General features: G+C 51.6%; 1 protein-coding gene across 2 annotated transcripts; it reads left to right on the top strand.

Moving 5' to 3' along the window:
- The first annotated feature begins 412 nt into the window (after positions 1–412).
- On the top strand, positions 413–7719 carry Rrm2 (ribonucleotide reductase regulatory subunit M2). 2 transcript variants are annotated; one of them, XM_028877695.2, is made up of 10 exons: positions 413–610; positions 730–804; positions 1115–1261; positions 1549–1665; positions 2763–2896; positions 4004–4098; positions 4221–4354; positions 5781–5885; positions 5970–6083; positions 6169–7719. In XM_028877695.2, the coding sequence occupies exons 1-10, from the start codon at positions 512–514 to the stop codon at positions 6319–6321; spliced, it is 1173 nt and encodes a 390-aa protein (XP_028733528.1). In that variant the 5' UTR covers positions 413–511; the 3' UTR covers positions 6322–7719. The 2 variants fall into 2 exon arrangements, with proteins under 2 accessions (XP_028733528.1, XP_028733529.1); XM_028877696.2 differs by lacking the exon at positions 730–804.
- Positions 7720–11497: the final 3778 nt, after the last annotated feature.

Below are 11497 nucleotides of genomic sequence, written 5' to 3'. Positions count from 1 at the left end.
GATTCTGGAACTGCGGCCCTAGCCCCCACCCCCGTCACCCCCAGACTAGGGACGCAAGAGACGGGGACGGCGACGTGTCCCAGCGCCCCGCGGGGTCTCGCCACCCACGGCACCCACCCACCTCGGCGGCAACGCCCCCGCGTTCCCGCGCCCCGGGTGCTCTCCAATCGGCGAGCCGCTCGCCACCCCAAACGGTTCCGGCCCCGCGAGCGCCCGCTCGCCCCGGGGCCGGCGCAGACTCGGTGGAAGGGGCGGGAGAGCGGGGGAGGTCTTTGTGCCGAAGGCCGGCGGCGCAGCTCAAAATCTCCCGCGCTCGGCGTCCGGGGGGGCGGGGCCCAGCCTCGACCAATGAGGAGCGTCAGGAGCGGCGACCACGCCCCCTCCCGAGCGCGCGCGCGCGCGGCGCCGGCCTTTTAAAAGGTGCTGGGGCCGGGCCGGCTCGGCTGCAAACCCCCCGGGTCCCGCTGCCTCGCTTCTCCTCTCGCCGCCTCAGCCGCTGCTCTCGCTCGCCATGCTCTCCGTCCGCGTCCCGCTCGCCACCATCACCGACCAGCAGCAGCTGAAGGTGTCGCCGCTGAAGCGGCTCAGCCTGGCCGAGAAGGAGAACACGGTGAGCGAGCAGCCGCCCGGGTGCAGGCGGGGTTGCACGGGGCAGGGTGTGGGGTCCCGGACCCGGGCAGGGTGGAGGGCTTCCCACCGCCGCTCACACGCACGCATGTGTCCCTGCAGCCGCCGGCCGTCAGCGCCACTCGCGTCCTGGCCAGCAAGGCTGCGAGGAGAATCTTACAGGACCCGGCCGAACCGGTGAGTGGCTCCCGGCGAGGCCGAAAGTGTTGGGGGTCCCCGGAGCTGCCGCCAGGGGGCGCCCGCCGTTGTTGGCGCCAAAGCTGCATTGTCCCAGCTGTCTGTCCGTCTCTCCCCTTTCCCGCCAAAGTGTCTCCCCCGGGTGGGCCTCCCTGCGAGGAGGGTGACACTTAGCATGCCGAGTGACAGCTGACCACAGGAGGGATCGACAGCCCTGGAATGTATTTGCTCTGATGAGAGACGCTGGAAAATTTCCTATGGTTCACTTGGCATTTTTGGGGGTGGTGGGGTTTTTTTTGTCACCCGACAGGAAAGCAAAGTCTCTGCTAACCCCAGCGTTGAGGATGAGCCGTTACTGAGAGAAAATCCCCACCGCTTCGTCATCTTTCCCATCAAATACCATGACATCTGGCAGATGTACAAGAAAGCGGAGGCCTCCTTTTGGACGGCCGAGGAGGTAATCATTCAGGGCTTGCTGGGTCAGAAGGCCCCTGCGTGGCCAGCGTTAAACGAAGATGCGCCTAGGGTTAAGCGTGGGAGTGGTTGCTGGCAGAGGCACCAGGTATTTTCATGAGCCAGGGGGATTCTGGATGTGAGGAACGCAGTCAGCAGATGGTGTAGGGGACTTAAGTTTTTAAGGGTGTGGTGTGTGTGTGTGTGTGTGTGTGTGTCTGTCTGTCTGTGTGTGAGAGAGGGGAGCTCCTGCAATTTTATCCGGTAAAATTGTTAACTTCTAAACGTCAGGTGGACCTCTCCAAGGATATCCAGCACTGGGAGGCTCTGAAACCCGACGAGAGACATTTCATATCCCACGTTCTGGCTTTCTTCGCAGCAAGTGACGGCATAGTTAATGAGAACTTGGTGAGTTTGCATGACGTACCTAGAATTCACTTACAGAGGTAGCAGTGGTGTTTGACTTTTTATCTTGTTCTGTGAATGGGGGCTGGGGCGATGGCCCCACTCGTTGGTTAACACACTTCCTGCTTGTGCAGAAGACCCAAGTGCTGTTGTGAGTACCCCTATTGGGTGGCTTCACATCTGCCTGTGACTCCAGCCCCAGGGGGATCTGACGACTCTCGCTGGCCTCCTTGGGCACTTGCCTGTACATGCACGTACCCATTCAAAGGCGGCATACACAAGTAAAATAAAATCTTTAAGAACCCTGAATGTGTATGTTAGCATTCATCTTAGCTTTTCCTCTCTTAAGATGCAGTGGTACGTTTTGTCTTTGTACCTACCACACTTTCTGTGGCTTTCTCTAATAATTTGGTTGTATATTTCTTATTATAAGTAGATTAACCAAAAGAGAATGGGTGAATAATAAAATGTTAAACCCTGCCAGGCCTGGAGAATGACTCAGCGGTTAAGAGCGCTTGCTGTATGTAACTCCAATGTAATTTCCACTGGATCTGACTGGCGCCTTTTTCTGGTGCACAGACATACATGCAGGCAAAACACCTATGCACATAAAAAAAACAGTTTTAGCTGGGCAGTGGTGGCGCATGCCCAGAGGCAGGCGGATTTCTGTGAGCTCAAGACCAGCCTGGTTACAAAGTGAGTTCCAGGACAGCCAGGACTGTTACAACAGAGAAACCCTGTCTCGAAAAACAAACAATAAAGTTAAAAGTTTTGTTAAAAACCCAGCAAAATCAGAGTCTTATTTCCTGATGGTAAATTGAGTGTATGACGTAAAATGATGAGCTTTATTGCAGAATCGTGAAGAACTGTATTATATAGATAGGAGCAAACTAGTTTATGTTTTACTTATATTTTTGAAACGAATTCTCACTGTAATTCTGGCTGACCTAGAACTCTGTAAGTAGGCCAAGATGGCCTCAGACTCAAAGATTTTCCTGCCTGCGGGTGCCTGAGGGCTGGGACCAATCCCAGCAGGCTCAGAGGGCAAAGGTGACGCAGCCGGTGGATTTTCAGGTTTACCTTTATTTTATTACCACCAGGTGGAGCGATTTAGCCAGGAAGTTCAAGTCACGGAGGCCCGCTGTTTCTATGGCTTCCAAATTGCCATGGAAAACATACATTCTGAAATGTACAGTCTCCTGATTGACACCTACATTAAAGATCCCAAGGAGAGGTGAGTATCCACATGGTGTACACTAAGGTACTCAGGACGCATGAACTTACTTCAAGTAGTTTTGTTCATAAAGGGAGCATGGGCAGAATGACTGAGACTGTAGATATTTCTAGTGCCTGTGGGTCTTAAGCTCACTTTATTAGTTACTGGAATAAGGTCCAGTGTGTGGTAGCTCACGTCTGTAATCCCGGCATCCCAGAGACCAGCAGCCGCATTGCCAAGAGAAGAGCTCTCTCACACCAAACAACACACCAGGAGAGGTGACTCAGTGGTTAAGAGTGCTTGTGGCTCGCTCTTTGCTTTTTCGAGACAGGGTTTCTCTGTGTAGCTTTGCGCCTGTCCTGGAACTCACTCTGTAGACCAGGCTGGCCTCGAACTCACAGAGATCTGCCTGGCTCTGCCTCCCGAGTGCTGTGATTAAAGGCATGCGCCACCACCGCCAACGCTTGTGGCTCTTTCAAATGATCTATTTTTGGTTCCTAGGTTGGGGCAGCTCACAACTGTTTTAAATTAACACCTGTTACAAGGGGGGATATGATGCCCCCTCCTGGCCTCCACCAGCACTGCATGCATATGGTGCAAAGATACATTCAGGCAAAACACTCATACATAAAAAATTAGATTTAAAAAACGTGGCTATGAGAGATGGCTCAGTGGCTAAGAGTGCCAGCTGCTCTTCCAGAGGTCCCGAGTTCAATTCCCAGCAACCACATGGTGTCTCAGAGCCATCTGCAGTGGGATCTGAGATGCCCTCTTCTGGTGAGCAGGGATGCATCATACATGCAGGTAGAACACTCACACACACTAAATAAATAGACGTGGCCACAGTGAGTATTAAAAATGGGGGGAATTACATACTCTCACAACTGAGTCAAAAGATGAATTTTAGGCCAGTTTAGTGAAATGTTACTCTACACTAGCGTCTATAGAAGAATAAAGAAGGCTTTTATGTGATGGAGGTAGGGGACGAAGAGTCAGGGTTAGGGTGGCCCTTCAGCGTCAGGATGGAAAGCTGATGTGGGGCAGAAGCAGTGAATCGGCCCACACTACAGCGGTTGTGCTATGGGGTCTGTGGTAGCGTAATCCACGCTGTGCTTCTGCCTGCAGGGAGTATCTCTTCAATGCTATCGAGACGATGCCTTGTGTAAAGAAGAAGGCGGACTGGGCCCTGCGTTGGATTGGGGACAAAGAGGCTACGTACGGTAAGGACACCTTTTCTCCCTTACGCCTGAACTGGACTGTCCAAGTAATGTCACTGGACGGTGGCCCCGGGCTGAGAACACCGAGCCCTCGCTGAGAACATTTTGGTATTGGCTCTTCCTAGGAGAACGTGTTGTGGCCTTCGCCGCCGTGGAAGGCATCTTCTTCTCTGGTTCTTTCGCATCCATATTCTGGCTCAAGAAGCGGGGACTGATGCCCGGCCTTACATTTTCCAATGAGCTTATCAGCAGAGACGAGGTGAGTATGTAATTGATCTGCAGCTCTTAGATGTGTGCTCCTGTGTTGACGGACAGGGACCTGAGACATGAGGAGGAACCACTTTCAAAGAAAGCATTCGTTATGTACAGGTGTTGGCCTGCACAGGGCAGAAGGTAGTGCCATGCCCGACAGGAGTTACAGACACTTGGGAGCCTCCGTGTAGGTGCTGGGAACTGAACCAGGCTCCTGAAGGGGCAGTAAATGCTCCTCATGACTGACTGCTGAGCCCTCTCAAGTCTTGGGGATCCAGCTCAGGGTCTCATGTTTGCTAGGCAAGTATTCTTGCCACTGAGGCACATTCTCAGCCCTGTATCCACATTTAATGTGTGAATTCAATCATATGTATAGTCAGCAAGCAGTAAAATACCTTAAGGAATGAATTGCAACTGCCCCTATTCTTAGTACATATGTTCCTATTACCCTGTAGGCTTGAATGCACAAATAAAAGCTCTGGATAGGATTTCTAGGGTGTCGTAAGACACCCCTTGTGTGTCTTTACTTACAGGCTAATTAATTGGTAAGACCCTGATGTGAGGTAAGAGTTTCCTTAGGATCCTGTAGGTCTTTGGAGTAGACTGAGGAAAGACAGGAGAAAGTATCTGTACTTAATAGTTGGTCCAACCTGAAAGGCAAGGAGCAGGAATCCCACCATCCCCGGAGCCCAGTGGGCAGGGCAGGTGATTCTCTTCCTGTGTAGGAAGATGAGCCCTGAGACTTACTGAAGCCTGATGCGCTAAGTAAGAGTCACTGGTTTACCGCATCTGAAATTGTATCTAAAAGCTACCTGACCCTCCTTGTTAGGAGAACTGGAGCTCGAGGCTGTGTGGAGATAGATAGCTGAGCAAAGATAAGCCTCTTGGGAAAGCGGAAGGATAGGTCTGGCCTTACGCTATTGTAGGTGGCAGCTTTGACGGTCTTGAGTTGGGATAGCCTTGGCATCATAATTGGCAGTTAAACACCTGCTTTCTTTTCTTTTTTTCTGGTTTCTGATTTTCAAGGCAGGATTTCGCTGTATAATAGCCCTGGTTCTCCTGGAACTCACTTGGTAGCCCAGGCTGGCCTTGAACTCACAGAGATCCGCCTGCCTCTGCCTCCCCCAAGTGCTGGGATTAAAGGCGTGCGCCACCGCCGCCCAGGCCACTTGCTTTATTCTCCTCCATTTTTTTGTTATTGCATTTTATTTTTTGGTAGTCTATAGCCTGGAACAATATAGGCCAATGTGGCCTCAAACCCATGGGTGATCATGCCAGTGTGTACTACCATACCAGGCCTAAATACCTTCCTTTTGACAAGCCACGTGCTCTTGGTGTAGCCAGACTACAAAGATGGATAGAGCGATTTTAGTCCACACGTGTGAACGGCAGGCGTCTTCAGCCTCACAGTGGTCTTGAACGTTCCCTTCCAGGGTTTACACTGTGACTTTGCCTGCCTGATGTTCAAGCACCTGGTACACAAGCCATCGGAGCAGAGGGTAAAAGAAATAATTGTCAACGCCGTGAGGATAGAGCAGGTGGGTGATGGGTGCGGGTGGCCCTTGCACTTGCTGGCGGGGTCCCAGGCTTCAGGGTGCTCAGGAGCTCTGCTCGGCCTCTAGGAGTTCCTCACGGAGGCCCTGCCCGTGAAGCTCATCGGGATGAACTGCACCCTGATGAAGCAGTACATTGAGTTCGTGGCCGACAGGCTGATGCTGGAGCTGGGCTTTAACAAGGTAAAGTGTTATTTATGGCCTCCCCCCCCCCCCCCTTTTTTTTTTACTTGTTTTCAGGATTTATATCTTGATGTGACTTTTTCAGATTTTCAAAGTAGAGAATCCATTTGACTTCATGGAAAATATTTCACTAGAAGGAAAGACAAACTTCTTTGAGAAGCGAGTGGGCGAATACCAGAGGATGGGGGTGATGTCGAGTTCAACGGAGAATTCTTTTACCTTGGATGCTGATTTCTAAGTAAACTGACGGTGCTCTTTGCTGATTTTCCTCCCTTGTCATAAAAAAAAAAAAATCAGCAAAAAAAACCCAAAAAAACAAAAACAGCCAATCAACTAGCTACACCATGAATGGTCATTAAATATGTTGTCCGGTGTCTAAAAGCTGTGTAGCTACTTCAGTCGGTGCTTTTTTTGCTAGTGGGTCACTAGAAGAAGAGAGGATGTTTCACAACCAAAGGGGAGATCCTGCCCTTGGTCACCTTTGGCTCACCGCGCCCGATAACAGCATTGATCCGGCTCTGTGAGAGGCGGCCCTCCAGCAAGCAGGACTAAACATTGAGTTGCCGCAAGGCCGTTTAAAGATGTCGGCCTCTTCCACTCCTTCCTGTGGACTCTAGAGTTTACTTAAGTTTGTAAATAAAACTGGCACTTTGCACATAGTCGAGGAGGAGGAAAGCCTGGTTTATTTGGTTTCTAGACCAAGCACCAAGTGTTCTCTCTGCCACTCATGGCAGCTGATGAAAATCTAAGTGATGTAGTCCGTCCTGTGCGATCTAGGCATTAGCCTGCTGGTGCTAGTCATGGACAGGGTGAATGTTATCCCAGAGATTAGGGCATCTCCTGCTTCATAGAACTTCCAGCTTTGAGTCTCTAGAAACCTAGGCGGCATTTGGAACACTTGCTGGTTAGCCCAGGCCTGGTCTTCATTTGTATGAAAAGCAGTATCTTTTTTTTTCCCAAAGTTATACTTTGCTCCATTTCTAGTTTGTATGGAGTCCTGAAAAGGCTTTATAAGGTAGGATTTTCAGTAGTGACCCACACACACTCTTGATTTTTGTCAGTAGTAAAGCTGTGGCTGAAATCTGCTCTCCTAAAAGATGCAGGAGACTTTTGATTGTGTGAACAAGTACTATTGAAATTTGATCCACTGATTAATTGACGAGACCTGGAACTTGCTGTGTAGACCAGGTTAGTCTCTTAAACTTGCCTATGTCTCCCAAACACTGGTATTAAGGTTTGTGCCACCATACCTGGCTTTATCCGGTGAATTCCTAAACACCAGAAACCAGTACTACATGGGCTGTTAATGTGTATTCCACTCAGATTGTCCGGCTGAAATGCAGACCAGTAGATACAGCTCACAGCTAGTGCGGATTAATCTGCTTTTATGTGCATTGATCTGTTTTTGTGTTTAGGGAATAATCTAGAATTCACCTAGTGAGTTTGAGAGGCTGGTTAGGGGTACATAAGTGGAATTGTCTTACATCAAAACAGCGAGAGCAAGTGTGTTAACTGATGTGTATCAGCTGTTTGACCCCTGGTCGCTTTCTTTATTGTTTGTACTATGAGATTGTTTATACTTTTAAATTATTTTTATTGTTGAAATTAATAAAAAAAAAGTCAAAATTGCATGGCACACAAGTGTTAAGTGGTTTAACTGAAACTGTTCTTGGTGTCAGTTCTTTGGGTAAAATTTACATTGTGTTTTTAGAAAGTTTCTCATTGAAGCTAAGGGGCTTGTTTCCTCCTTGTCAGCTCTGGGGGAGATTTTCCTCTTACATAGCACATGTAGGAAGTAGATATACCCCGGGCCTGTGTGTGGGATCTGTGGCACCAGGTCAGGCTAGCTTCAGCCTCTTGGATGCTGGGATTACAGGTGTGTACTGCCATGCCTGACTTGGGATGGGGACAGTAAGATTGGTCTCACATACGTACTCCAGGATGGCCTTGGACTCCCGAGTCTGCTCAGTCTTCCAGGTGTTGAAGTTCTTATTCTGACAACCTTGGCTAGGCCACTTTCTCATCCGAAAGCATCCAGCTGCAGGGCTTCCAAGAGGGAGTGACTCCGCTGTCCCCTCCAACTGGTGTGAATCTGGGGTTCAGGCTAGTCTGTATTATCGCAGGTCCGTCCTTGTCTCCTCACATTTCTCCAGCCTCTGTGAACTGAGATACTGTCAAAGCGGCCATTTCTGGGGGCCTGTCTCTGCTGTGCTGGGGACTCTCTTGTTGGGCCCTTCTGGGCTTCGCTGTGGGGCCAGGACCCAGCAGTCCCTCCGTGGGGAACTTGCTGAGTGAGTGGACCTGGTGTGCCATGCTGCAGAGGGATAAAGAAGGCCACGTGGATTTCTCCACACCACCACATCTATGGAGGTGGCGTGGCTCCTGCCCTTGCATGCTCTCGTTCCTGCTTCTGTACAGATGTGCTTCTCTAGGCACATCTGTACCGCCTACCTAGCATGTGACCTTCAAGGGTGGGTGACAGGAGACTGAGAAGAGATGAAGTGTTTGGTCTGGGGTCTGTGTTCAAGGGGATGTAAACTGACTGGAAGGCCAGGGTGTGGCCAGGACCCCCCAGGGAAGGACAGGTTACTGCTTCAAGGGGATCCGTTGTCACAGCAGCCTTGCCGTGGACAGACCTGGGGACAGTAGGAGGAACAAGTCTTATGCCATAGGGGAAGGGCCACTTGGATTGACCTGGGGTGCGCCTGGGCAGCCCATGACTGGTCAGCTCACCCTGTAAATTCTTAGGCATTTGGGTCTGGAAGAAATGGGGCTACCTGGCGTAAGCTTCAGAAAAGGGACTCGGTGTGGGATGTGCGTTGGTCTTAGATGTGGTTTTGGCTCTGTACAAGCTCCAGACAGGTTTATATAAGGCTGCACTTCATGACATGGGAACACATGGAGGCCTTGTCTGCTGAGATGGAGCCTGCCTGCTGAGAGCAGATCTGTGAAACCTTTCTCTTCCACTCTACTAGTCATTGGCATGGCCATTAAGAGTGCACACTGCCGGGCGGTGGTGGTGCAATCCTTTAATCCCAGCACTCGGGAGGCAGAGGCAGGCGGATCTCTGTGAGTTCGAGGCCAGCTTGGGCTACAGAGTGAGTTCCAGGAAAGGTGCAAAGCTATACAGAGAAACCCTGTCTCGAAAAACAAAAAAAAAAAAAAAAAAAGGTTTACTTTTGTGAAATGCAAACAAGATGATTTGCTAATACCCTTTGGCTGCAGGGCTCCCTCACTATCTCAGTGTTACTGGGGGACCAGTGGCCCTACTGATAGTCGTCTGGAGTTCCTGATAATGGTTTTGCTTAGCAAGATGTTCCAGGCCTTGAATGTAGGTGGCTGCAGGGTATGTATGTAGTATGGCCTCTTTAGATGAGACTGCCTCCTGTATAGACACCATCTTGGTGTCTGGGCATCACGGAGAACGCAGCTGTGACCCCTCCATAGTCATGGGCAGCCCTCGGTCTGCCATGCGCCTCTTGGGGTTGGTCTGCAGTTTTCAGACAGAAGCGATGATTGACAAAGGTGTTAGGTTTTATTTCTGCGAGATCGTTTAGAATGTGAGAGACAGTCAGCGGTGGCGGGCTGCCTGGCAGGGAGGAAGTGGACTTTGCATTTAAAGAAATAAAAACTGTTGTGTACGTGATGTAACTTCTGAGGGGATTTCCCAGGGGGATCTTAGGGCCAGGGGCTTCAAAGGTTCCATCCACCCCCTCAGTGGGGTAGGGGAAGGAATCAGCAGAACTAGGGGTCCACACCTTCCAGTTTTCCTCTATGATTCTGCTGGCCAGAAAAGGAGGCACAGAGCCTTCTCTTCCAAGGAGTTTCTGGGGTGCTGACCCTCTGGGGAACTGGGAGTCGGAACTCATGGGAACGAACACAGGCGTTGTCTCCCACTGGCCCTCCAGCTCCATACTCTCCCCCGAGAGACGGCCTGGAACTCATGTAGACCAGGCTAGCTCCGGATTCTAATTCCCCTGCCTCTGCTTCCTGAGTGCTGGATCAAAGGCATGCGCCAGCACACCTGAGTTAAGGGCCTTCCTCTCTCGGGTCCTCTCTGCCCTCCTCCTCCTCAGACCTTCTTTCTTCCATCCCGGGGTCTCCGCCATGCCGACGCAGGATTGCTGGGTCAGGCAGCAGGGCTTGAGACCACTTCCTAGTCTGCGCCTGTTGCTCGCGGGTGACCAGCAGGCTGCACCTGATTCGGGGGCGCTTCTGACACCTAAGGCATCCCAGGTGTCACCCTGTGGTTATCAGTATGTGGTTACAAGGAGTGTCGGGTCAGATGTCCTGCCAGGCCAGAGAGGAGGCACTGGCCCCAGGTGGTGGGGTCTCATCATTCCTCAGGTGACTGGCTTGGCGGTGGAGCTACCCAGAGCAAATACTGAGTGGATGTCCCAAGGGGAAGTAGGCCCAGCAGGAATCACTGTCTCTAGCATTTGCTAGAATGGTCTCCATTTTTTCCCCAACAAGGGATGCCCTATTTAGGTGTCCCATAAGCATGATAAACTGCACCCTTCTGCTTAGCTCTCGTACCCTGTTTCCCAGTTCAGACATGGGGAGCCCCACCCAGGCTAAGGAGGTGATCCAGGCCTCACTGACAGCTGCTATTTTACCTGTGGCCAGGAGAGGGAGCTCCTGCCTTCCGACGTTCCTCACCCGGCATCAGGCCTCCTCTCTACATGGTACCATCACCTCTCACCTGATCGTCCTTGCTCATGGTCGAGGACGAGGAGCCCGATGGAGGGTGACATCATGTTGCATGACCTCGCCCTCCATCGGGCTCAGTCCAGGGTTTTTACCCACCCTCTCTGGAGTCTCTCCGACCAGAGTCGTCCCCCCACCTCCCATTTCTCATCGGCTCGCTATCTGGCCCCACATTGGCTGTAAGCACAACCCTTCGGCCCCAATTTAGAGAGCACTTGGAGCCTTCCCAGACCAAGCCAAGTCAGGACCCCTTTTGTAAACTCTGGGTCTTGAACGGTGTAGACCCGAGTTTATCACCCCAGAGGAGACTCTACATGCTTTTTAAATGGTTCAGGGAAGGGATGACTGGCCTGGGAAAGCTGCTGTGTCCGGCGCATGAGGCTCACACCATAGGGACCACCTGAGGTTCTGAGTGCAGAGCCCTGGGCACCGGGATGGGTGGTGGTACTCGGGCTTCCCGCTTCTTCCCTTGTTTACCCTGCCCTCTCCCGTCCTGGCTGTCCTAACTCATCCTGGCTGTCCTCCCAACAGCCGTGGGTGTCCATGGCACGCACCCAGGTTGCCATTTCCCCTCCGTTCACAGGTTTGCTTGTGACGGTCCTTCAACCTGCAGAGAGGCAGCTGGAGCGTCAGGTCATGGGGCCAGAGAGCTCAGAAGAAGGCCGAGTCCCCGCGCACCCTGGCTTTCCCTCCTGCGCACGTCCCTC

The sequence above is a fragment of the Peromyscus leucopus genome, chromosome 22 (genome assembly GCF_004664715.2).
Source record: "Peromyscus leucopus breed LL Stock chromosome 22, UCI_PerLeu_2.1, whole genome shotgun sequence".
In the NCBI taxonomy this organism is placed as follows: domain Eukaryota; kingdom Metazoa; phylum Chordata; class Mammalia; order Rodentia; family Cricetidae; genus Peromyscus; species Peromyscus leucopus.
This window is presented reverse-complemented; position numbering and strand designations above follow the sequence as displayed.

Coding starts and splice junctions, on each gene's coding strand:
- Rrm2 (XM_028877695.2), top strand. CDS start 512: ATGCTCTCCGTCCGCGTCCCGCTCGCCACCATCACCGACCAGCAGCAG. Junction 805..1,114: donor TACAGGACCCGGCCGAACCG/GTGAGTGGCTCC, acceptor GTCACCCGACAG/GAAAGCAAAGTCTCTGCTAA. Junction 4,355..5,780: donor AGCTTATCAGCAGAGACGAG/GTGAGTATGTAA, acceptor GTTCCCTTCCAG/GGTTTACACTGTGACTTTGC.